The 27,501-nt window shown below is 35.7% G+C and overlaps 1 protein-coding gene across 2 annotated transcripts in view; it reads left to right on the top strand.

Annotated features, from left to right (window-relative positions):
- Nucleotides 1-27,501, top strand: part of LOC150088616 (uncharacterized) — a 345,392-nt gene that overhangs the window by 80,213 nt on the left and 237,678 nt on the right. For both annotated transcript variants that reach the window (XM_090369593.1, XM_090369592.1), the window contains exon 2: nucleotides 9,112-11,436. In XM_090369593.1, coding sequence (XP_090225719.1) covers nucleotides 9,408-11,436 — 2,029 coding nt within the window. In that variant the 5' untranslated portion in view covers nucleotides 9,112-9,407. The remainder of the gene's footprint in view (nucleotides 1-9,111; nucleotides 11,437-27,501) is intronic.

Genomic DNA, 27,501 nt, shown 5'->3' on the forward strand with positions numbered 1-27,501 from the left:
TAATTGCCTTTCCTATGCATATATTTCCACCACTCTTCCGCACTCCCTCGCTGGTAGCACGGTGAATAAAATCACCCTCCTCCTCAACGCCGCTTGGGAAATACTCGGGTTCCAATGCCGTTAGTAACGCTAGGAATTTTTTGGGCTTTTTTTACATTGTGGCTGAGTTGGTAGGTGGGCAAGGGTTCATCGTTTTTATTCTCCCAGAAACTCGAAAAACGATGCAACTTGCAAACAGGCAACACGACCACAGAATTTACGCAATTTAAAGACACAATATACTGTTGTCCCATAGCCTTAATTGCTTTGGCGCTTAACACACAGATCAATTATTCAACCATACGGATATCCAACTGAACAAACAGTTTATAAGTGTTTGGTCACATAAGTGATTTCTGACCTTTGAATTTGATTTCACATTTAATTCACCACAACAGTCACTTTTGAATTTAAGTGCTCTGATGCAAGTATAGGTTGAATCTTTAGACCTTACAACCTTTATATCATCTGATAAAGATGTAACGTGACTATCGTTAGTGATAATCTTTAGAATTTGAATGAGTGAATTATTGTCTGAAATATGCATTCTTGGATGAACCACGATATCATTTGAGGTTATTTTAATCTTTGTATCATTCTATTTTTATACCAAATGCGCGTACTTATGGTAGTTTACTTAGATAAAACATTTTTAATATAAAAACGTTATGCATTGAGTCAAATATCACTAGTGAGGGTATTTTCATTCTGAAGATGGTTTTTCATCTCTTTTTCCAGTGCTTGCACTTTACAGAACTAATGCTATCAGAGCTTGCTGGTTATCTGCCATCCATAGAAAACGAATTATTTGATCTTTTTTGGATGCAAAGATAAAATGCCCTATTGTTTCTGTGAGGCCTTTATTTTCTGCGCAAATGAATAAAGATGGAAGATTTGGTTAAAAAAAAAAAAAAAGATGAAAATAATCAAGTTTTAAAAAAACATAAAAAAAAACCCGAAAGAAAACATAAAAAGTTTTATGTTTTCTTTCAGTTAAGAGAATATAAATTTACAGTGTGTAACAAGATCGGAATAATATTCTGTCGATCGAATGGTCTTTTAAAAACCACCACCACTCTGTTTGCTCCAAACGTTCTTTATGTACATAACACATTTGACACAGTTTCCCCGACTGATGGGCGTCAATCCGGGCAATTGTGAGCAACTGTGTTCGAGCAAATAATGCAGGTGGACTTTACGAGGTTGTTCAAAGCGATTTTTGCCGCTCTTTTTAACGTTTTAAATCGATCGCATCACCAGTTTTTACTTTTTGACGAAGTAAACAGTTTCTGTTTTTTAGTCAGCACCAGACTTGTGATGGAGGCGAGAATTAGTATCATCAAACAAAAACGGTCTCCTACGTTTCTGAACCTTTTATGCTTTAGCATTAATTTAATGTCTTTTCTTCACGACTGTACCAGTCCTAACACGACTCAGTAGCATTTCAAAATCTCACCATTCTGAAAAACTCGCTACGTCAAGCATATACGATGGGGGTATCAAAATGTTCGTACCCTTACCTAGAAATAATAGCCCTAGAAAGGTGAAACTTCACAGGAACTTTAATCCTTTTCTATGTACTCTCCATGTATAGTAGCACATTTCTTCCATATATGGATCGGTTGTTTAATGCCTTGATCATAGAAGTCCGCACTTTTTTCCTGAAACCACGATTCCACTTCATTGATGAGGTGGGGATGAGGTATGCTTCCACTGCTTTGACATGTCTTTAGTCTCCGGATCATACTGGTACACCCAGCGTGCGTCATTTGTCACCAACCGATGAAGCAAGTTCTCAACATCCGCATTACACGAATCCAACAGTTGGCGAGAACATTGCATTCGACATTGCTTCTGCAAAGGGGTCAGCAATCTTGGAACCCATCGTGCGGAGACCCTAGACAGGTCATGTAAAATGGTCTCAGGCATAGATAGCAAGGTCCCCCCCCCCCAGAAATTGGGGTTTTCATCCAGAAAAACAGACAAATCGACCAGAGAATACACGCAATTTAGAGACATAAGACACAGCACGGTAGATGAATTTAATTATTCAGGTGGCCTAAATATAATAGTTTGGTATTTTGGTTTGGTTATGTAAAAGGACTGTGCGGGTAGCACAGTGGTTTCGTCACCGTCCTCCCCACACCGGGTGGAAAAGGCCCGGGTTCGAATCCCATCGATGACGCAAGGAACTTTAATGGGCTTTTTTCACTCGTGGCTGAGTTAGTCGGTTTCAGGCGTAGATAGCAAGGTTTTTTCCCCCCAGAAATTGGGGTTTTTCGTCCAGCAAACAGACAAATCGACCATAGAACACACGCAGTTAACAGACATAAGACAGCACGGCAGATGAATTTAATTATTCGGGTGGCCTAAATATAATAGTTTGGTTTTTTTTTTTTATTTATGTCATGTAAAATGCTTTGGGCAGACCCATAACTAATTCCCACTATATTTGCGATGAAATGAATTGTCACGCGTCTGTCACTCAGCACCAGCTGTTCAACCTTTGCAACCGTCTCACTGCCTGTGGACGTTGATTGCCTTTCTTCTCTGGGCTCGTCAAAGACACTTGTACGACCGCACTATAACTGCCGTTTCCACTTTTTTACAGAGTCGCAGGATGGACAATTCTTCCCATACACAGAAATAATTTCTTCGTCAATTTCCTGAGCTTCCTTGCCCTGGAAATGCAGAAACTTGATCACTGCTCGATACTCCACTTTATCGACCATGGCGTTCTTCCTCAGATTCCGGGCTCCACCTCTGGTGTACAATCGCCTACGGGAATGAAATTTCACATGTTAGTTATTGTATATGTAGACAACTTATATTAGAAACTGCATCTTCCTACTGATGTTTTATCTAGGTCAGGATACGAACTTTTTGATACCACCTCATAGGAGAATTTCAGCTTCAGGATAACTGCAGTTTATTAGTTTTTCTGATCGCTTTTAGCGAGTGCATTAGGAGACAAGTTTACGTTTTAAACTCTGCGCACGCTATTTAGCTCCTGATTCAATGCCTTCCCAAACCAGTTTTAATTTTTCTTTCTAAATATCCTACTTCCCTTGAGCCTCAACCTTTTGGTATCCATCTAAAATTTTAAGTAGTAGAAAAATAGATGAGTCAGTATCATGGAATGCTCACGGTATCCAGTAGTGCTACTTGTATTTACTTGTGGCTAATTAGTAAACAGTTGTGTACTCGTGTATCTATTTATAGATAAGATATGCGGACAGACAACTGCACAGAGCACCTCTTCCTGAATTTCAGTTTCGCTAAAAGTAATTAAATACATAAATCTAAATGCAGGAACTATTTTTAAAAGGTGCCATGCAACGGGATGGATTTGATTTGTGCTTTGGGATGTGATATCGAAGAAGAAAGACTTCGTCCTGCTTTTGTTAACATTGCAATTATTGTACCTGTTAATTGCAATAATTGTCATGTTAATCTTGAAGACATTTGAAAAGTATTATTCTACTTAATATTTAAGCTTCTTTCTTAAATATTAAGTTAAAAAAAAAAAAAAAAAAAAAAAAAAGACCGAAGAGCCACGCGAATTAGAGCGAAAATGTCAATTTATTGTTTATTGTACCGTTTTAGGCGCATCAGCAACTTAGGTCATATTGCGCCGTATATAGTAATATGTCTGCAAACTGCGTATGTTCTGTGTTCGATTTGCTATTTGCTGGACGAAAAACCCGTGTTTCCTGGAGAAAAACCACGCTACCCACGCCTGAGACCGACTAACTCAGCCACTTTATGAAAAAGGCCCATACAACTTCTTAGCGCCATTGACGGATTCGAACTCAGTTCTTTTCACCAGCTGTGGCGAAGACGGTGATTATACTTACTGAGCTACCCACGAGGACCCAATTTATTGAGGTTTAATCATTAAATCAATTATATTAAGTATGACAAAATTAAATAATGTAAGTTTATGAAGAGAGTAGTTTTTCTCCTGGAAACTGGTTTTTCGTCCAGCAACCAGAAAATCAGCCACAAAACACGCAATTTACAGACAGTATACACGGAGCATATGGCCTTAGTCGCTGACGCTTCTAAAACCCTACAACAAGGGTCGGCAACCTGCGGCTCCCGAGCCGCATGCGACTCTTTAAGCATCTAACTGTGGCTCTTTAACTTTTAGCCCACATGAAGCAAAGTTTGAAATGGAGTTAAGAGGACTTAAAAATCAAGGACATGTGGAGTGCAAAACTAAAATGCCTTAAAACGGAAATTGAGGATTTGGAGGGGCAAAAGGCTGCCTTTTTCAACTCATCTATCGGCATCCATCTACATAAATGGATGCATAACCGTCTGAACAGTGTGAGTCTCTCAGCATGCTTAAAGATGAAAATTACGGCATACTTCCCTGATGTTGAGAGACTCGCTCAAGAAGTTCAGCAGCAAAAGTCAGATTAATTAGAAATATTATTAATAAATAATATTTCAAAATATTCAGAAAAAATGGATCAGCCACCTAGAAAGAATGAACCCAGACCGGATCCCAAAATTAGCCTTTAACTACAAACCTACAGGCAAGAGAGATGTGGGTCGACCAAGACAACGATGGCGAGATCAAGACCACCTCCAAGAGCTGCAACGGAACAGGTCTTAAAAGACCTAAGCCGGACCAAGTTCATGATGATGGTGATTTCAAAAAAAATATATTTTTTTAATAAAACAACTTCCCACTCTATTCCATTTCTTAAAAAAAACTCCCCCCTCCCCCAGCTTGAGCTGAAGTGTGGCTCTTCGGATTCTTTTTTTTTTATAATTAGATCAAAAATGGCTCTTCAGTCAAAAAGGTTGTCGATCCTTGCCCCAAAACAACAACAACAACAACATTTATGAAAAGGCATGCAACTATTTAACTTTGTGCCCTACTTTGTTCCTCTTTGAGAATCGTTTTCAGAAAAAAAAATTCTAAACAGAAATCCAAATATTTCAAAGTACGGTAGAAAGTTGAGTAGTTGATTGTCTCATAAACTTATCTTATGTACATGCGGTGTAATTTATGTAATATATTATTAAATCTCAGTAAACTCACTCAAAAAAAAACAAAACAGGTTTTGCTGGGGATAGAGACCTTGTTGCTCTCTTGCCCACTGACTCGGCCACAGTGTGAAAAAAAATTGAATCTCATTGACGATATTCAAACGCATGTGTTTTCCACACAGCTTAGAAATACGGTGTTCATTACCACTGTGCTGCCTGAGAAGTAAATAAATACATTATTAGAAATATTTCAGACGTTTTAGTATCAATCCATCCTGACTGTGTACTCCCCACTTCTTTCCAATAAGCTGTATTATATTAACTTACCTTAACAAATGCCCTAATTATTACACCCCTCTTCCAACTTTACTCCAGCCAGAGTCGGTGCTCACCTGGATGGCATCCCATTCGATAAGTGTCGTTGGTATCCTTTTAATGAAGCTAACATGTCGGTATCCTTTTAATGAAGTTAACATGTCGGTATCCTGGACGATTAGTCGCACTCAACTTCGGCTTTGTCCGTCGGTACAGTCCAGCCGGGGCGAGGTATTTTTGCGCCTAAGGCATAAATTAGAAATGCACCCCTCTCCTCCCTGCTCCCTCCAGTAAACTATACTGTATGAACTTAACTTACACTAACAAATACCTTAACTATTACATGGCATTCAACCTTTCACCGAAGGCAAGTGCTTCGGTTGCTACATGCTACATCTATTACTGTTTTCAGAGATGATATGCCAGCTTCACTGTGTTGTGAAGTCTCTGGGGGTATTAATGAATTTCTGAAACGGAGGAAGAGGTTTATATGTAAGGAAGATACCTTTGGTTTGTTGGTTTTAGGAACCTACGTGTAGGTTTAAGTGCTCCAGGTTTTGGTTTTACTTAATCCTAGTAATCTACCTTTAATTTTTTAAAGAACTACAGGTTATTCTCAGTTCTCAGCTCTTTACTCTCCACGCAGGTTAAGTGTCATTTCACCAATTTTTAGGATGGTATAATAGGGCCCTGGTTAGAGATTATTTTTATTATTTATTTATTATTCTTTTATTTTATTTTTTTTGTGAACACATACGTGTTACTCCAGAACCACAGCCCATTATATTATTGTATATAGCAACATGGAGTTTCCAGGTTCCTTAATTTAAAAATATCTGATTACTAGTGTACAGGGTATCTAATAACATGTGAATCGTACTTTCAGGATCGATTCATGACCTGAAAACGATGAAAAAAGTTTAAATATGTGTAAACCGTTACGGGGCTGTGACTGAATCTTAAAAAAAAAAAAAAAAAGAGTATGGAGTTTTTAATGGCAAAAATAATAAATAGGAACAAGCAGGTACATACTTAGTAAAATGTTTATTCGTACTATGCACGTTTGCTTATTATTATTTATTTATTTTATTAAAACCTCTATAGCCATTTTATTTTATTTTATTTAAAAAAAAAAAACAGCTATAGATCCGTAATCATTCAGAATCGAACCGGGCCATGTTTATTTATTATTAATATTATTATTAATAGCCATATGGTGCAAAGGAAGCCTGAGGCTTATGCTGCACCACGAAAAAAAAAAAGTTCCCGAGTTACCCCTGAGAGGTAGAGAGAGAGTCAAAATTAGAAGGGAATCACCAAGAAAGAGAAGAATGATGATATCCAGCTCAGGACCCTGGGTGTGCCAAGCCCATACTCACCAATGTGAGCCCCCGGGGTTCATATAAACTTTTTTCATTGTTTTCGGGTTCTGAATTGATCCTGAGGGTACAGCTCGCATGTTATGAAATTCTGTATAACCAATAAAAGTACAAAAAAAGGATATCGCCCTAGCATTTTTTGGCTTCTAGTTTTTTATTCTTCCCAGTTCGCTTTATTCCACATTCATTCCTGAAATGAATGGTTCCTAAATTCAACAAATTTATATACTAATTTTCTCTGTCAGTTTATGATGAGCTCGTAACGACTTTTTTTTTTTCGATAATCTTAGTAATTTGAAATATGTGACTAAATCGTCGATAATGTATCCCATAAATTTATTTTTATATCATAAATTGCAAATTACTGTACGCTAACGCGAAAAAAATTCATAATCTCACAGTGAAATTCTTGTGCTTTATTATGTTTATAATAATTATTTATTTTCTTTCCATTTCGTACATATTTGATGAGTTTCTCTTTCCCTCTAATCCGCTAGACGATATTGTTATTTGATATCACACCCCCATCCTCTTATATGATGATAATTACATAATTACTTTTATAGCACAAATAAAAATAGTACATATGACCTAAGCTTAAATTTATAAACTTCTTGTTCAGCATAAAAAAAAAAAAAAATTTAATATCTGGTTTTTTATATATAAAACACTGGGAAATTACTTGGAATAAATTTCTTGGACCGTTACCTTTAAAAGAAAAAAAATTCGGTAAGCAATAAATAAGCTCTTGCGGAATATATAACTGCGCAAAGATTACTGAATACTTTAGTTTTTGGTTGCTAAGTTTAATTTACTTCCATGATGGGAGTAAATTAATGAGATCATGGAAGTCCCGTATCGTAGGAGGCAAACCAAGTAAAATAGCGAACTTCATTGCTTTCCTTTTTCAGAGAATATAATACATATTTAGATTTATGTCAAATCCTTTTACGTTGTGTGTGTGTAAATTATTTTACGTTTTTTTCACTTTACGAGTTCTCCCTCCCCCCTTCATTTTGCGGATTATCTGTGAAAATTTGTTTATGTTGTTGGGAAATAAACTACTATGTTTTCACCAGATCAAAAAACTTGGTTTCAACACTTGGAGAAAAACAATCAACACTGTCAGTCCTGAAGGATGGTGATAGCAGTCTGATGATTGGGCATGGTTTTACCTGGCATAATTACAAAATTCTGAGTGGAGGAGGGGGATGCGAATTATTTCTGGCACGTACATAATGTATCAAAAAAGTTTGGAAAGCACAACACAATGCATCCCAATTGTGGTGAGCATCACGGCATGTACTACCATTCTGAAGAAGTTGTGAGGAAATTGAGTATATGCTTCTCCAGCCCTATCACTTTTCGTGTGCATCAGCAGAGTATACCGGAATAGTTGATTTTTTGTATTTCAAACAATTGTTTTATTTACTTTATTTTCGCTTCGGCTTTCAGCTAATACAATATACAGTGGGGACGAGGCCATACATGGGTTGGAAAAATTCATGATTCAAAATACCACGATTTCAAATTTTATGGTTACCAAAAAAAAAAAAAGAAAAGGAAAACTGCAACTGAACTGGTCCCACTTGTGCTTATTATAAAAATACTAATAATTACTAAGAAGCAATTCATTTTCAAAATACAAGTCCACAAGAATAACACAACGCCTTTACTTCTATAGCTACATTTTTATAGTGTTCACAGGAAAGAAGCTAAGAATGTTCCACAGTCCTTTCTTTCATCTTCATTCTTTTACTGTTTATCAAGGTTTGCTATTCAAAGTTTTCTATTAAAAGTATTTTCATAATATTTTATAGCAAAATTGTTTATGTTTATTACTCGGTATGTTAAGCTTCATTTGGGATATATATATTTTTTTAACATCTACTATCCCCACCCCCCTTCATAAGAACAGCGTTGGCTTCTTCTCACTTACATAACAAAATATTCATTTTCCCACATTATTTTTTAAGAAAACCCGTTGTGTGACGTTTTTATCACTCCTCCTCTCCTTACGTAATTTGTGAATAGTTTCTAATTACTCAGCATGTAACAGAGTTAACACGAAATTATTAATCGTGATTTTGAAATGACATGAAACACTAGATTATAAAAGTCAGAAAAAGATTCTAAAGCTTTTGAAGATTATCTTGTACTGCTTTCAGGTGTACAAGCTTGGCCACCCCTACAACATTATGTTGGATTTGTTATAACTTTTAGAGCAGTTTCTCTAGGCCAAGTAACACACAGTTACAGTAAATTCAACGTAATATTTAGTGATTTTATTATAAAATTAATGCTTTTCATCATTATAATTGTACTTGTTGAATAGTTTGACTAAAACGGTTTTTTTTTTTCTTTTTCTCTATAGGAAATAAGAAATTAAGGGTCTTCAAGCAGCTCAGTGTTTCGTGAAATTTCTGGCATAGAAATCGAGTTTCTATCTCTCAAATGACTGACAGCATTAATAAAAAAAAATCCATTTTTAAACCATGACGTGCTGATTTGTCATATGGCTTAAACTCACTCAGCTCTTGCATGTTTTAATGACGGTCATCGTTCCGCCGACAGGTTATTCGCAGTTCCCCATACCGGACTTCCCATAGACCTTTACATGGCTCAGTGGTCAACTATAACCGATGTCCGTGATAACACTACAGACCGGTCATGACAACAAACGGCGCGTGCATTTCAGCCCCTGCTACTCCGGATACGGTCCATTCGGAAGTTTTCAACGAGTGGCAGTACTGGCGATGTAGTCTACCTAATCTGTCGGACGAAATCGAAGCTTTTCTTCACTCTGATCACTTTCCAGTCATTGATATCGTTGTATCGTCGGCAAATGCAACTAATGTTCTGCATTCATCGTCGCTAGCATTAAGTCACCAAGTCGACATCGCTTGCCAGTCGAGGCCTAGTTCTCAGACACGTGAGCGAAACAGGTGTGATGACGGAGGGAGTGTCTCATCTATGGAACCAGCCGGTGCGCAGGGCCCGGTGAGTAGTAACTTCAGCGACGTAAACCCCGTTGCTACGGGCAACAACGACGATGACTTCCAATTTTCTATGCTCGGCGAGGCCGATAACGCGTCAAGTACTCATAACGGCTCATGTAACACCGTTATTAACTTTTCCCTTTTTCCATTTATTAATGAGGACTGGGAAACTTTCCGGGACAATAACGAAGTATTCGAAGCACCTTTATCTCCCTCAGAGTATAGTGGACTAATCCACGAAGAAGGCAGTGGCGACGAACCAACCCGTATTGATTCACTCGGTACACCTACAAGTATCGTACGCCTCGCACATTCCTCCGGGAGTCTTTCGTGTGGTGGATGTTATAGATTCGGCAGCCATAGCTGCACATGTGAAGAACGTTCCGATGCCGCTTTTCAATCGCTATTACGTGATAATGCGGACATTCAAGAGTACCTTATACAGTCATCTGTTCAGGAAGAGGGATTTACCTCTGCACAACCCCCGACCGCACCGTACACTACACTGTGTACGAATGACGTGAAGCAAGAGCAACACGATGTTAAGAGACAGGCTGATGGTGTAGAGATGGGGAATCTTGCAAGTCAGTCTGGTGAAAAGAAAGTCAAAGGACCGGCCCCTCCCACAGGGAAGGACATTAAAACAGAAGCAAAGGGAAGTCCAGGGCGATTTCGACTGGGGAGAGATGTTAAGAAACAGGTATTTGGAGGCAAAACTCCTACATCGTCTCCTGATATTAGCAAGAAAGGTAGAAAAGAAAAGCCTCCAGATAGGGAGAAAGCTACAAAACGTGCAGCACCAAGCCAAACTGCTAAGAAAGATGTCAAGAATGCTGTACCAGATGTTGTGGAAAGTACACCAAGTCCGGAAAGTTCTCTTTCCAGTTCTCTGTATGTTGACACTGTTAGTCGCTTGCCAACTCCAGAAGAAGCAACAATTTGTGATGGAGACTCTCTTCTTGAGCATGTTCCTGATGATGGAACAACCCTACAAGATGCATCACCAGGAAGCCTCAGTGACATTACTGTGTTTTGTGATGACACAAGGAAGGACTTTCCTTCTTTACCAAAAGAACAATCACATTCACTGCCTTCATCAAGTTCACAGTCTTGTCCTGGGACGCCGGACACTTATGGTGATGGTTCATTAATTTCTAGTAGCTATTCTTCTATACACGAGAATCGCTTTCGCTCTCTAAGTGACATTCCGGAAGCATCTTCCTACACTAATTTAAAGGACCAAACTATATCAACAACAGGAAGTTTAGGAAGACGAGAGCCTAATGGAAACTATGGATCCAATGAATATTTTTCCGTTAAACATAGAGGATCTTTGGATGCAGGGACTTCAAGTCATCCTTTCACCCTCACACAGCATCGGAAAGTTATTCTTCCTCCTCATAAATTTGTTGCTCCACAACCTCAACCTCCTCCATCAAATAACACTGCTGCTTCCACAAAACGAGATATCTCAGGGTCTGAAGAGTGCTTGCGGCCAGCATCACTTTTCACCAATAGTGAACATCCTTTTCCTATGGTTCGTCGTCATTCTTCCTATGGTGATGTGCCTCCTCTGGATGGAAATGTGTTACGCAAAGTAGCTTCCCTGACTCTTGATAAAGCCACTCTGGAATCTAAAGTGAACAGACCAAAATTTGTACCAGAAAAATTGGATTTTAGTCTTTATGAAAAATTTGAAGGTAAGTACATTTATATCTTTTTAAAAAATTAAGGGATTATAAATACTACAATAAAATTAATATCATAATATAATATCATATTTTATTTTTATAAATTATACTATAAATGAACTTTGTTATGGAAGATAGTGTGAGAGTTACAATCAGGTGCAACCAAGACTTGTTTAGGAGAAGGGGGTATGTGAGTGCCATTTTTTTGAGGGTGTGCAATAGGATGTTTAAAGTAAGATTAGCAGAATTCATGGGGGGAAAGGGTGGATTTAGTCTTCATGTTTGGAAGGGGGGACAAATAGCATATATAAATTATTCTGTTCACAAATAATGCAGGAGTGCACTTTTAGAATAATCTTTGGGGTGTCATTATCCAAATATAAGGCCTCCGTAGCCAAGTGGTCAGTAGCAGGAGTGCAGTGGCACATGCTCTTAGCGTAGACTGAGGTTCAAGCTCCTGACTGCTAAATACAGTCGATCTGCCAACCCACACTGGACAGCATGGCAGATTATGGTCCATTTCCCTCAACATGAATCATTGAGGAGGCTTCCATCCCGTAGTGGATTGATAACGGCTGCATTTTACCTTTTTATCCAAATATACCAGCCTTGGAATGATTTGTATTTTAGAGATTTCTAAAAGTTATGTGGTAATATGTGCAACTCGTTGGTCAAACCTTCTTCAAAGGATTGTTAGAAGAAAATTTTGTCTACTTGCAGATTTTATTAGTTCAAATAGTTTAATTTCTGTTTCTTGTTATTTGATTTAAATTTGTTTAAAATAATTAATGATAAAAAAATCATCTGTGAAAATTTTATTTTTAAATATGTTCACTTTAAAATCAATTATTATATATTCTCTCTCATCCTTTGTCAAAAAACAGTATAAAAATTAATTTTGTGATAAATGCAGGGATCATAACAGACCAGAGTGCACTGGAACATAGTTCTGGCTTGTCATACACATTGGTAATATCGTCTACATACTTGATTATTAAATATATGATGTTTTATTAGCGAGTGTTCCAGTTTGCAAAAGTACTTAAACTCCGGAAATGAATTTGAGTATTACCACGTATAAACGTTGAATGCATTATCTTATACCTTTTCTCAATTAATATACTGTATGTACAGTGTTTAAATTAAAACTGATATATAAGTTCTGTTAAGGTTTTTGATCCCACAGAAGCAATTCCTTATGTAGAAAAACAATTGTGTGACAAGAGGAAGAGTCAGTGAGTAACAGAGTAATAATTTAGTAATATTTAACTTTTCATTAATTTTGTTAAAGACTTGCATAATGATTTCAAGTGAATTAGTGAATTTAAAATGAAGCTTTCCACAGGTGTATACACAGTAAAATATGAAACATTCCTCTTCATTAAAAATGCAAGAAAAGCCTTATAAAATTTAGCATGTAAAAATTCCTTTTACAAAAAGTCTCTGCCATCAGTAAAGCTCTTTTTATGTACCGTGAACCAGTTTAACAGTTCAAACAGTATAGCACAGATGTGAGACCAGAGTATGCATGTATAAAGAACAAGTATTCAATGCACTTAATTAGAGCTACTCAGTTTTGCTTTAAGTGAATGTTGATTGAAAATGTTTAAATCTCATCCTAACTGTCATTCTATCATTATTAAATAAGGTTAGGATGATTTTAGAATAATTAGTGGTTAGTTGTCAAAAAAGCTAATTAATAGTTAATTAAAAATTAAGAATTTCAAAAACAATGTTAATTTAAATATGGTTGGGTTACCTTTTAATGGGGTTAAGACATTCTTTGAGGACTGCTACATAAAGTTTGATTTGCAGAAGTTGTTAGTAAAGACATTTTGATTTTTTTTTCTGTCATAATTGAGAGACAAACATTCTGTAGTGAGATTGTCAATCTGTTTATTTACCATTCCCATAATACCTTTTTTTAATACATATTGTATGAAAAGTATGAGAAAATTGCTGATATAGTGTTTTCTAGGCTCCATCCCCTTTATCTCTAAACACGTTATATCTGCTGAATTTCTACTTTCATCAAGAAATAGCTCTAGAGCTATTTCCTGATTAAAGTAATATTTTGTTACCATCATGGTAAACAGTTTAAAATTCTTGGAAACATTTTTATTTTTGAATAAGATTGAAATCTGATTATCAAATTTCTGTTAAATTTTATTAGATTCACATAATCCACACACACACACACACGCACACTCACTCTCTCTCTCTCTCTCTCTCTCTGTATTCTAAAGAAGATTGAATCAGCTTGTAGTCAAAACAATTTGACCTTTCCATAGCCTCTGTATAATTTAGTAGGTTATGAATAAATATTATTTAAATGTAAATTCTCTAAATGTATCAAATAGGCACAGTGATTATTAATAACTAACAAACATAATTAAATTTCAGATCTGCTCACTTTTTCTGTCTTTGAAATATTTGAAAGTTTCCCCTGTATACACAGTTATGTTCCTTATCACCTTGTCTTTTATTTATTTTTTTATTCTTTCATTACCAAGGCGAGATGTACTAAAATACAGATGTCTTCTGTTATTACTATCCAAAGCTTTCTAGAGCTCAATCTTGGGCTAGTCATAGCTATGTGCTAATATAAATATCAAAATTTACATTTATGTTGTGATGCACAAAAATAACTACTTCCATTATTAATTGAACATAATGGTTACCATAACATTATTAATAAATAAATAAAGGTAATTAAATTTTAGAAATTATTAAAATTTAATTTCTAAAAATGAATTAAATTTTAGATCTGCTTGCTTTCACTTCACCACTTATATTGATTTTTGATAATCTATGCTCCCCTTGTATATGGTTACATTCCTTGTCCTAATATTTAATGATTTTTTTTTTTATTACTTCTACTATAACATATAAGTTATGTACAATTCAGTTGTATGCCTAGATGAAAGGCTGTGCTTAGGCATTTTATGATAATGCTATCATGAACATCCTGGACTCGGGTAATAAAAAAAAAAAAAAAAAAAAGTAAAGGACAAAAGTCTCTTTATTTTTCCCATGGATTTAGTTCTCTCGTATTGGAGCTTGATCCATCTTTTCAATGAGTTGCTTCAATATTGACTACTTAAAAGAGAACTCTCAATGTTGTCATGTTGAAACCTTACCTGAAATTTTTCTCGTTTATAGATTGTCAAGTAATACTACAGTGCAGAATTTCACTGCAAATATCAAAAAGCAAAAAAGTTTGAATTTCTTTCAATGAAACAGCATAAGGAAAGACCTGAGGAGTGGTGAAAAGTACTTGTCCATGAATCTTGAGCAAAGGGAAGCAATAAGCAGACTGTACACTTCACAGGGGGGGGCGTAATTGCAAGAGACTATACTCTTTACTGGCAGTTTCTTTCAGTCAATCAATTTATGTTTATATCTCTGTAATCACAAGTTATATTAAAGCCATCATCCCTAACAGTTCATATGACTGTAATGTGCAACTTTTTGACACATGGTGAGTGTTGATTAGTTTATGCAAACTGTTTACACACTTGACATTCTGGAAAGTGAATATCAAGACTTTGATTAGCTATCTGATAAGAAAGAATGTACCAGTAGGTGAGTGATCATGCCCAGTCAGGGTATAGCCAAGCCCAGAGAAAAGGAGTGAAAGATCTGTCTTATTTGTGGGCAGAGAGCTGCACAATTTTTGCCAAATAATAGGAGACAAGAATCATTACAGTTTTTTCATAGTGAAAAAGAAATAGAAGACCCATCCTGCCAGGATGAGTCTACTTCTGTGAAGGGCTGCACCTGGTTGGAAGCAATTTCATTTCCAAATAACATGTGGTATCTAAATTGCTGCACGGTATTAAGGGGCCCAATGCTTTGTAAAAAAAAAATTGAAAAGTGGGTTATATAGTTGGAAAGATCAGGTGTATGCTTGAGTCCCCTCAATCCTTCCTTATATCTCTCTACAGTAGCAGTTATGGCTGTAGCTTCACAGCAAACACCAACAGAAATTCAAATTTCGGCTTTGTTTTTAGAGTGCAGTAGTAGCACGCGCTCTTTGAGTAGACCGAGGTTCAAGCCCCTGACTGCTAAATACGGTCAATCTGCCAACCCACACTGGACCAGCGTGGTAGATTATGGTCCATTTCTCTCAGCATGAATTGTTGAGGAGGCTTCCGTCCTGTAGTGGGTTGATAATGGCTGCAGTTTACTTTTTTTTTTTTTTTCTTTTTTTATCGGCAGCTAAAATTTTGTAAATAAATATTACTTGACATGATCTGTAAATGAGCAAAATTTCAGATGAGGTTTGGATGTGACAAAATTGACAGTTTCCTTGTTAGTAATAAATACTACATGTCAAAAGAGAAGTAGCTGATATTTATTTAAAAGAGAAGTGTTAATATCTTAGTAGCTGGTACTGCTATCAGTTCCACATAAATAGTGAGGGGTCCTGGTGCGCATAAGCAAAAATATTATATTCTTCGAAAACAAAATGGTACAATATGTTGCTATGATATATTTATGAATATAGATGTAGACACATAATAGAGCCATAATTATAGTAAAAGAAATACAGTTAAAGCTGATCTATACTGCTTACACCAGCTGCATTGGTCCATTGAACCCCCCTTGGGCCTTGAAAAAACTACAATACTGCACTCACCCTTTATAAATCTAGTCCTGACTGCTGTTTTATCAGAGGATGAGTAATGTATATTGAATACTAAGACTGGCAAGAGAGAATCAGAAATCATTCTGAGGCCACTGATAAGATTAGGAAACAAGTCTGATGAAAGAATGTTTGATGGTAGCAAAATTATTATTTTAGATAATCATAGCATCTTGCCATTTAGTGTGAAATCAAAATATCTGTTAAGGTTGTAGAGAGAGGAATTCCAGTACCAAAACTGAGCAATGAAACAAAAATTCAGTATTTTAATAATTTTTACATTTTAATATTTACTTTTTTTGTGTGTGTAAAATTTTGTGTGTATTAACTTGATATCCTTTTAAATATATCAAAATAATCTTCTTAAGCTTTTTTATTAGGCACAACTACCTAATAGTGAATAAATTGTCCCCTTAATCCCAGATTTGCCATGGCATGTTCAGTGAGGTGTTGATGGCAGAGGGATGCTGGACCACATTAACTCAATTGTTTCCCATAGTTGCCAATTTCTACTTCTTATTCCACCTCATCCCACAGATGCTTAATTAGACTGAGCATCTGTGGGATGAGGGGAAATAAGATCTGGTTGGAGAGGCCATTGCAGCAGACTGAATTCATTCGTGTTCCTGGAACCAGTTCTTTACAATTGCCGCCTTGTGACGTTATCTTGTTGGAGGAACTCATTTTTAGATGGATATGCTGCAGCCATGGCAGGATGCACTTGGTTTGAAACAGTTTCCAGATAACCTGTGGCATCCAAATGTTACCGCATTGGTATTAAGGGGCCTAATGCTCTCCACACCATGATGCTGCCACCAGCCTGCACTGTTGACACCTTGCAGGATAGGTCTATAAACTTGTGCTGTTTTCATCTCGTTTTGGTCCTCTGATCAACATGTTATTTGTCAGAGTAGGTAACTTTTTTTTTTTTTTTTTCTTAATCGCCCAGTGCATTGGTGTTCTTGAGTCCACTATAACTTTCTTGTTTTTTTTTCTGACAGCTGTGAAACAAGGTACAGCTAGTTGTGTATTCTGAAGTGGTTCTTTGGTTGCCACTGTTGTACTAATTTGTTATTTGACTGACTGTAACCTTTCTGTTATTCTACAAAAGTTTTGTCAGCCTCCATCGATCTGTTGGAAACAGCTTGTTGATCCCTTGTATCAACAAGCTGTTTCCAACCACAGGATTGGATTGCTGTTCCCCCCTCTCTCTCATTGTAGTCATAGTGTTAAATAGTCAATTAAAGAAATCAGTATGCTCAGTTTATTGCATTTTGTCTACTCAGAACTGTGATTTCCAGAGTAGAGTAAGAGTATAATTTCCAATGTATGACTATCCAGGGCCATACTGAAGGCGATTTTTACTTTCCAATTTCAATGTTACTTTCCATGGAGGCAAGAAATCATGGTAATCTCAATCTTAAATGAAAGAGCAACATTAAATTGCAGATACGAGGCTTCTAAAGTGATACTCAGTGACATTGTGCAGACAGTCAGCCTGCTGATAGACAACATCAAATATATAAATATATGTTTAACTCATCTATATAAGTTTTCATTTGTATCTTAGTTATTAATACTGATTGCTGTATAATCACTATTAATATTTGCAAACATTGGATTATTTCTTAAATGTACATCCCCTAGCTAAAACCCTGTATATAGGTTAACTATGGCTTAGACTGAATTAAAAAATATATTTTTCTGAATGCCCTCAAACATATGGTTTTCACATAAAGTCTGAGGGTATACTGATGTTCTTACTATATTACCTGGTCACTTTTTAGAATCTCTCCAGTCAGTTACAATTTAAGACAATTAAGTAGTAAATTCAATGCTGTACAAATGACTGCTATAAATACTAACTGAAATATGTTTCAGATAGCACAATAATGGATGCATACTTAGCCAGTACTCTAGTATCCTAAACACCATCTTCAGTTTGCTTTGTTGAGGCCACTTTCATCAAGGTAGATCCATTTTTCACTTTTTTTTTTTATGCAAGAGATGGGGTGGTAATGTCACAGAAGAAAAAAAGGGAGATCCAGTCATGGTGAGGGGGGAGGTGATAAAGTTGTTTTATTTACATGTAATGCAAAAATATTAGCAAATATATTGTCTTCTGCTAAACAGAAGACAATATATTTGCTAATCTTTTTGGTGGCCATAAGCAGCAGCTTCTGCAGTGGATTCCTGTTAACAAAGTTCATTATTTTACAAGTTATTACAATATTACTCTTATGACTAGACATAGATATGAATAATGGGATCAGCTCAGTGAAGTCTTAAGAATTTTAGGACCCCATGTGTTGATGGTTCAAGTGGACAGCTAATACTAGAGTAAAGCCATACAATCCAACATTTTCATAGTGTGTATATTTTTCATATATATATATATATATCTTTTTTTTTTTTTTTGGTGTGTTTGCATATATTGCATGTGGCACCTGTTGTCTTCATTATGTTCATTTGTTTGTCCTTGTGTGATAACTCTACTCCCAGTGGAAGATTTTCACAAAATTTTATATTTGGTTCTTTTAGAAAGATTTTTCAAGTTTTGTTAAAATCAAATAAATAGAAATCTGGCAGTTGTTATTTTTTATTTTATTTTTTTTTTCACACTTATCACATAAGCTATCTATACAATATCATATATTGTAGCTGAAGCACTGGTGGCAAATTAGTATTGGCAAATAATGCAAGAAAGAAAGCTTATACAGAATCAGGGGAAAAAAAAAAAATTCTCACATTATCTGTCCAACCATTCTAATGATATGCCTAGTTCCTCCCTCAGTTTATTCAAACTACCCACTTCTACAGCACCAGATGGAAATTTGTTCCAACAATCAACTACCTGCCGGCTGAAAATAAATTTCCATACATCTATCCTGTAGCCATTGCTGATTTGCTGTGCATTGATTAGAGAAATAAATGGAGAATATGGCAGAAGCACAGAAAAGAAATTTTCTTGTTCACACATATGAAGTGATTTGCTTTTTGATGAATGTTTTTATATTCAGTTTGCTGAATATATAAATCGTGAATTATTACTATTTTCTTATAATACTAAATATTAAATGTTGGTCGTAAAAAAAACTTTATGCAGCCAACTTTTTTTTTATTATATTAATTATAAAAAAAAAAAAATGTTAGCCGCATACTAGAATCTAAGGTACACATTCCTATTTGATTTATTTTATTAATTAAATCACAGACCCATGAAATGTGTTACATTCAATTAAAAATCAAAAAGAAAATAAGTATTACAATATATGTGCAGTGAAGAAAACAGTTACTTTTATATTAGTTAATTAGTAATAAATTGATAACAAGATAATTATCTTAAAAAGAAATCTGTTAATTAAAGAAATAAAAATCTAATGTGCATTACCTAACTTTTTTTTTTTTTTTTTTTCCCACTAGGAGAAATATATATGTAATAAAGTTTGTACCCTGACCTAGATAAAACATCAGTAGGAAGATGCCGTTTTTAATATAAGTTGTCTACATATTCAATAACTAACATGTCAAATTTCATTCCTAAGCGATCGTACACCAGAGGTGGAGCCCGGAATCCAAGGAAGAACACTGTTTGACAAAGTGGAGTATCGAGCAGTGATCAAGTTCCTGCATTTGCAGAGCAAGAAAGCTCAGGAAATTAACAAAGAAATGAAAGCTGTGTATAAGCAGAATTGTTCCTCCAATGACACTGTAAAAAAGTGGAAATAGGAGTTCCAGTGCAGTCATACAAGTGTCTTTGAGCCAAGAGAAGGAAGGCCATCAACGTTCACAGACAGTGAGATGGTTGCAAAGGTTGAGCAGCTGGTGCTGAGTGACAGATGTGTAACAATTCATTTCATTGCAGATGCAGTGGGAATTAGTTATGGGTCAGCCCACAGCATTTTACATGATCATCTGCACATGTCTAAGATCTCCGCACGTTAGGTTCCAAAGTTGCTGATGCCTTTGCAGAAGTAATGTTCTCGCCAACTGCTGGACTTGTGTAATGCGGATGTTGAGAACTTTTTTATTGGTTGGTGATGAATGCTGGGTGTACCATTATGATCCGGAGACTAAAGACATATCAAAGCAGTGCAAGCACACCTAAGGCAAAGACCACTCCATCTGTGAAGAAGGTGATGTTGTCCATGTTTTGGGACAGAAAAGGGGTTATCCTGACAGATTAACTACCTCGTGTTTCTGCACTTGCCAGAGAATCCTACAGAAAGCTTTTTAAAAAGTTACTTTGAAGTTTTGAAGGTGACAAGGCATGGAATGTTAACCAAAGGTGTCAGTCTTCTGTCAGACAATGCACCAGCTCACACGGCCATTGCCTGCCACCACTAACTTTGTTGCCCAGTATGGCGTTAAACTACTGCAGCACCCACCCTATTCTCAGGACCTAGCACCATCAGACTTCTTCCTGTTTCAAGAAATGAAGAAACTATTGCATGGATGCCTTTTTGATTCATCTCAGGAAGTCATCAATGAAGTGGAATCATGGTTTCGGGCAAAATGTGCAAACTTCTATGATCAGGGCAATGGTGCATCCAGTTATCATCCTAAGGGGGGGACATGGCGACCAGGTCCAGGTGTCATTGTAAGGGGGTGGGGCATGGTGACCAGGGTTTTGAGTTTTTTTTTTTTTTAGAATGCCTCCTGCCTTCTTTTTCTTTAATTTCAAATTTTTGGTTAAGGTAGGGCATATGCCCCTGGATCAAGGCATTAAACAACTGATCCATAGATGGAAGAAATGTTTCTATACATGGAGAGTACATAGAAAAGGATTAAAATTCCTTTGAAGTTTCACCTTTCTAGGGCTATTATTTCTAGGTAAGGGTATAAACTTTTTGATACCCCCTCATATATCTCCCTAAAATGCAAAACTATATGTGAATAATGAAGAATTGGGCATATTTTGTAGGAAACATAACCAGTTATATATATTTTTTGTGCATCTTGGTGATAAACTGATAAATCATTGCAATAGTGGGCAGGGACAAATGGAATATGGCCAAGCCCTTGATGCAGTAAAGTGTAGAATGGACTATGAGTAGATCTACTCATTGGTGGCTCTGGAGGTGAGTTGATCCAGCTGGGAGTGATGTAGTTGCTGATTGGCACTGTTTGGCCTTTGTAGCCAAGTGGTTCAGGAGCGGGAGTGTAGTAGTGCACACTCTTTGAGTAGACCGGGGTTCAAACACCTGACTGCTAAATACTGTCAATCTGCCAACCTGCACTGGACCAGCATGGCAGATTATGGTCCATTTCCCTCAACATGAATTGTTTAAGGAGGCTTCCATCCTGCAATGGATTGATAATGGCTGCTGCTTACTTTACCTTTCCTTCAAGCTCTATACTTTTCATAAAGTATAGAGAAACTAATGAGAATGCATTTCCATTGTGCAGCAAAACTGCTTCTTAACTGAACTTTAACTTGCTGAAAACTGCTTTTGAGGCATCACTATGACCACCAAATATGGAGGATGTGGAAAGGTCAGAGAATGACTGCATATCCCCAGAGCAAAATGGCCTTAGTTGCTAATGCTCCTAAAAAAAAAAAACACATAACAAATAAATAACAAGGCATCATTAAATATACACCATTCATTACGATTGTGTTAAATGGCAGGTTCATTCAAAAGACCACTAATATTCAAATTCAAAAGACCACATTTACAGAAACAGTCTTTCATAATGAACTATTTTGAAAACACTTTGTGATGTATTCCATATATTGTAATTTTAGTTCCTGCTTCAAGCAACTTCCACTGTTGTAATCTAGAACCAAGGAGCTTAAATACCACTGTAATTCAATTCTTCTTACTTAAGTATGGTGTGTTTATAGTTTGCTGGTTGGTAGTCCAAATCTGTTGAATTGGACGATCCGGCAAAGTCTGCAACACAAGAATCCTCTGTTCGTCACTGCTTCCTTTATTCCATGAATTTGGGAGATCTGGTATGGTAGGTCTTCATTACATGAACAGGCCTTGTTGCAGATGACATGGTAGAATATTTAATGCTGTTCTTCCTTTTATTGGCCATTCCCAATATTTTTGTCAAGCCAAAATAGTAATTGTCAATGTGGTTGTATGGTTCTCGCCACACCACAGGAACAGCAAAAGGCGTACTTTTAATTTTTTCGATTTGCCACATCCCCAATTTTGTGGTGCAAGTAATACAGCACATATGTTCAGCCCAGGTTTTGTCCTGATCATCATTCTTGCAAACAAAGTACAAAGAATATACCATTTAGTAATACTGTAGGTTTCTTCCTCAGAGTTTTTGTAGTAAACCGTCGAAACATGTAACAGAAATGTCAGAGTGATTCAAACACTTCCTTTGCTTTTGCTTAAAACAATTTTAATAATTCAATGCTAACAAAACAGAAGAAACAAACAGTATGCAATAGATATCAGATAAAACTCTTGATGTACTCAAACTACAACTGTCTCTCTACTACTGAAAGAGAGATGTGGGAGGCAGATAGACAAGGTTGAACGTGTTAACCTTACCCAACATTATTGCCGTTTATGAGCACATGCAGACATTCTTTGCAGCTAGTGCCGGATTAAAGTACCGGCTAGCAGTGCTTTATCCGGAGTACAAAATGAGTTAAATGTTACAGATTATCTGCTAGTGAAACTACCTGTAAATAGGTAGTTTCACCAGCACATAACTTGTAACATTTAACTCTCTGCGCCATCGGAAAAGCAGTTTATTCACATAACGGGGGAGCGTGGTATTATTTTGGAAATTTGCTTTCATATAAGCAAATTGCCTGTGTAACAGGTTGGTTTTTTTTTCTAGCACTTTTAAAATATTAAGGTCGGATATTCTGATATCGAATAATGTAATCAAACTTTTTGTTAAGTCTGATTACATCATTCGATGTAATCAGACTTAACAAAGTCTGATTTTTTTCACTTGGAATATATGGAGGAAGTAATAAGACTTTGTTAAGGTCTGATTACTTCCTCCATATATTCCAGGTGAAACTTATTTTTGAGCTACGGGTTTTCACCTTTCCATGTACACATTAATCGCGTAACTCGAAGGATACTTGGATTGGATTTTTAAAATAGTTCACTGCACGTTTCTTATAACATCTATAATAAATATTTTACGATATAATGTTCGAAACGTTTCGTTATAATGAGTGCTTTAAACTGTAGTGTTGATGTAACTTTCTTTCATATATTTTTTTTGTAATTACACAATTCTTATTTATCTTTAACAGATAAACAAGAATAAGATAAACAGCGATGTGAAAGTTCATGCCGATTTGATTCATTGTTGTTGTTCTCTTATTACACGAAGCACGACTCTGTATGATTCATGTGCTGCTCCTTTTTTTTTTTTTTTTTTTTGTCCTCGTACTCCGAACATTTTTGTTGAACTTGATGTCCGTACTCAGTAATGTTCTCAACTAATGAATACGTTACGTAGCATTTATAGAACTTTTTAATTACATCCAGAGCATGCTTTAATTTAGTATGGGCGAAATGGTTTGTCTTCCTCCATTGTTGTTTATGTAGTTCTACAACTTATGAGTTTTACCAGTAATTGGTATACAATAGAAGAGTGATATGATGGATGGAGGTAAGAAACGAATATACAGTACAACATATTGTCTTTTCTTGTGCTTTATTCGACATATATATATTGCAGTTTTTATAAATAATTCATTGCCACACGAAACTGAAAGACCAGAATTGTAAATTTTATTTTGTGTTATATACAGTAAAAAATATTAATAATGTTTACGATTGATTTTTACCTTTTTTATGTGTAAAAAAAAAAAAAAATCTTAATACTTTTTTTGTGAGTCGGGTGCGATTCCAGTTACTGTACTGTGGATCTAATACAGTAGGACTCTGCACTGCAGGAACCAGAGGAATCTACAACTTCATTGTGACTGTTCTAGTGCAGCCGATTTGGCAGCCCAACAGTCAAGAGCGGATTTATCAAGATGCATTTAATCCAGGGCCCTAGGTCGCCGCTCCTTGCCGAACAACGCAATTACTGTTGGCTTAATGCTTTTGCTCTTGCAAGAGCAGAAGCAAAACTTACCTCCAGAGCATTGGCAAGGTACATTAGGCAATCGTCAGTGGCAAATATAATTATACCTTTATAGAATCTCGAATTGTACTTAAAGGATATTTTCAAAAGTCAGTGTGAAATTATAATTTGTGACATGCTTGTTATAAACTCGGGAGACTCTCATGAGCCCACTGCCTATTGTTATTAGTAGTGGCAAATGATGCAAGGAAGCAAACTTATCCAGCATATTATTTGTCTAGTTATTAAATTTATTCAAAAATAAATAAATTCAAAGCTATTAAAGTTAAATATATTCAAACCTTCAGTTTCCTCTTCCCTCGTGTGTTGTCCGCGCAAGAGTAAAGATACTGTCAGCATTTTACTTACTCAATCCATTAAAAACTTAACATTTCATCAGATCTCCTCGCAGATGGCTAGTTCCATAGGGCTGCATTTTGCAGAACCGATATCGTGCGTGGTAATAACTGTAGTACCTTTTTTTTTTTTTTTTTTTGTTTTGTTTTGCGTCCTTGACCAATCTGGTTTCCCTTCCCTTCCCTTCTCTTCTCTGCACCCGTTCCAAGAGATCCACATCCTAAAAAATGAGGCTTCCAGATTTCATTAATCATTCCAATGAAAAATTCAGTTCTGAAAAGTCTGGATTTTTTTTTTTTTTTTTTTTTTTTTCTCAATAGGTTCGTCAGCATTCTCGTAATAAAACATCTCTTTTTTTTTTTTATGTCTCGTTTTTTCTCTTTCAATGGTGAAGGAATGCCGAAGGCGAGATACAGTGTTATATAATGCCAAATTTCTATATGAGAACTTTTATTTTCATGCTCCTCTAAGACAGTGCAGTAATATAATAACGATGTGTTGTGCCGAATATTTTCAGTGAAAATATTCGATATGAAAAACGCAGTTCTTGGAATGAGTGTACTTGTTAACGCTAGTTCTTTCTCATCATTGTTCAAAATTCGATTTTAGCGACAGTTAGTAAAATTTCTGGTTTTTATCATCCTTTGGGTATTTTTCATCACTGAGATATGGCCGTGAAGGTCCCCATTGCGTATTATATTGCATCGCTTTGAATCACTTAAGTGAATTAACGTGAATCCACTCACCCGGATCAACATTTAATTAATGGAACATTTTTTTTTTCGGGTTAAGCTTGCTCATATCCTTGAGATTCCGATGTTTGCAACGGTCATCTCATTTTTGTTTTCCTCAGTTACTGTTGAACTGATGTCTCCTCTTAGCGACGACTGTTCTTTCAGTTCATTTGCGAATGCATATTCTGTAGTTTTTCTGAGCTCGCGTTTAATTACATAGGCGGAAGATTCATTGATCTATAGATCTTCATTTTCACAATACTAAAACTCGCATAATTTCTTTTCAAAAATTTCAGAAGTGATCCGCTTAGTTCTTGTTTCTTATCCTTCTCCATTCATCTTCCTTTTTCTTTTATACGCAACGGATTCGAAATGTCTTCCAGTATCAAACTCCATTTTAAAATTAAACATCACATTTAAGCAGATTTAATCTCTCGTTTTTCTAGAAATTTACTGATAGGCAAGGAAACTAAATCAAGTGAAGCTTTACTTATAGTAAAGAAAGCGTAAGTAAAATGAAATCAAAAACGAAACTAAACAAAGGCAACCATGTGACATCTCGCTTATATGTGCATCTTCGTTTATTTGACCAGTTCTCTGTCCCTATTTATAGATCTACTGCAGTGTAAATTGTTTTCTCCGTAAGCAATGCACCATTCGTAGTGTAAAGTGACCAGATCCCTAGTATTCCAATCGGGACATCTTGTGGGATTCAACCCCCTAGAAACAATATACAGGCTGTTCTCTCTTTACGAGTTTTTTTTTTTTTTTTTCAAGTATCAACAAAATCGAAAATACGAACATTAATTGCAAAAAATGACTGTTAAACATTCATAAATACCGCATTTCAAACCACGCGCGTAGCTGTACAATACAGTGTATGCCGCTTTACGATATTAATCCGTTACCATCGTAATATTGAACCGAATAACACATTGTATTTTTGTTAATTCATTCCACGACCTCGGAAGTTCAAATTTTCGCTATATAACCCCCTAAAAGCTCGCTTTTATAGTGTAAATTGTATTAGTTACCAATTCAAATCATTAAACGCACTACACTTTCATCGTTATCATATGTTCCGTTATAAGAACCAATTTTGAACGGCGCTGTGATATTTTTCTAAAGCACATTTCTGGAAGTCACAACCATAAAACAATAAAAACAATTTGCACTTTCCGTTTTAGTGGGCTTTTCTGTTACTGCAAGCAGTTATAAACTGGTAGTAAACTCGATGTTATTTCATTTATGAAAATACCGATAGCTGGAATTGTGTGGTTTTTTTACGTTATTATGGTGAAATGTGTTAGCCCTTTACTGAAATCTTCAATCGTATAAAAAGCATAAATAAAATTTCAGAATCTTCTCTTCATTCCTTTTTTTTTTTTAAGCTTCGTAAACTTGTTACTCCGCGTAAATCGTGTTAGTTGCAATTTGTGCGTTCCGTTAAAAAATGCTTATGCATGCTATTGAAATTTATAAATAAAAGAAAGATTATCTTGGAAATAAACGCCTCTTGAAGCATTTCTGAAGGCGACTCCTTGTGCAACAAACCAACGAGTGCCAAGCCAATAATGAGTGTTCAACGAGTGTGCATTTGGTCGATGATGATGAAGAATAAACATTCTTTAACATTTGTAAGTCATAAATAATTTCTCTATTATTATAATTTGCTTGATTTTACAGGCTACGTTTTCACTTCTCTGGGTAAATCAATCATTGTTTAAACATAAACTAATTAGCTAACTAATTTCGTTGTTGATAACGTAACACCTATTTTTAACATTATGTCTATGGGAAATAAATTCCTACTTTACGAGTTTTCGCTTTACGAGCGCGAGCTAGGAACGAATTAACTCGCAAAGTCGAGAACTACCTGATTTTTTTTTTTTTTTTTTTTTTAATTTTTATATATAAAAATATTCACATACAAAATATAAATTAAATACATATACTTTGAACTAAACTTAAAATATCACACTTTAAAAAAAAAAAAAAAGCCTGTGGTTTTTTTTTTTTTTTTTTTTTTTTTAATAGTCAGGCTGAAATTCAGTATACGGGTGTGGTACCCCCAACGTAGGCTATTCAACGAACAATAGTGGCGTGAACTGAGAAAAATAGTTGTAATTAGAAGGGGGGAAAAACTTAATGAGGGGTCATATTTTTAATCGATTTTCATTTTTTAGTGAAAAAAAGGTTAGGCTTTTTCTGTGAAATAATAATAAAAATACATACATCTTTTAACAAAAAAACAAGAGAAATTAAATAATATAA

This window comes from Mastigoproctus giganteus, chromosome 3 (assembly GCF_048544385.1).
Source record: "Mastigoproctus giganteus isolate SK-2022 chromosome 3, ASM4854438v1, whole genome shotgun sequence".
Classification (NCBI taxonomy): Eukaryota; Metazoa; Arthropoda; class Arachnida; order Uropygi; family Thelyphonidae; genus Mastigoproctus; species Mastigoproctus giganteus.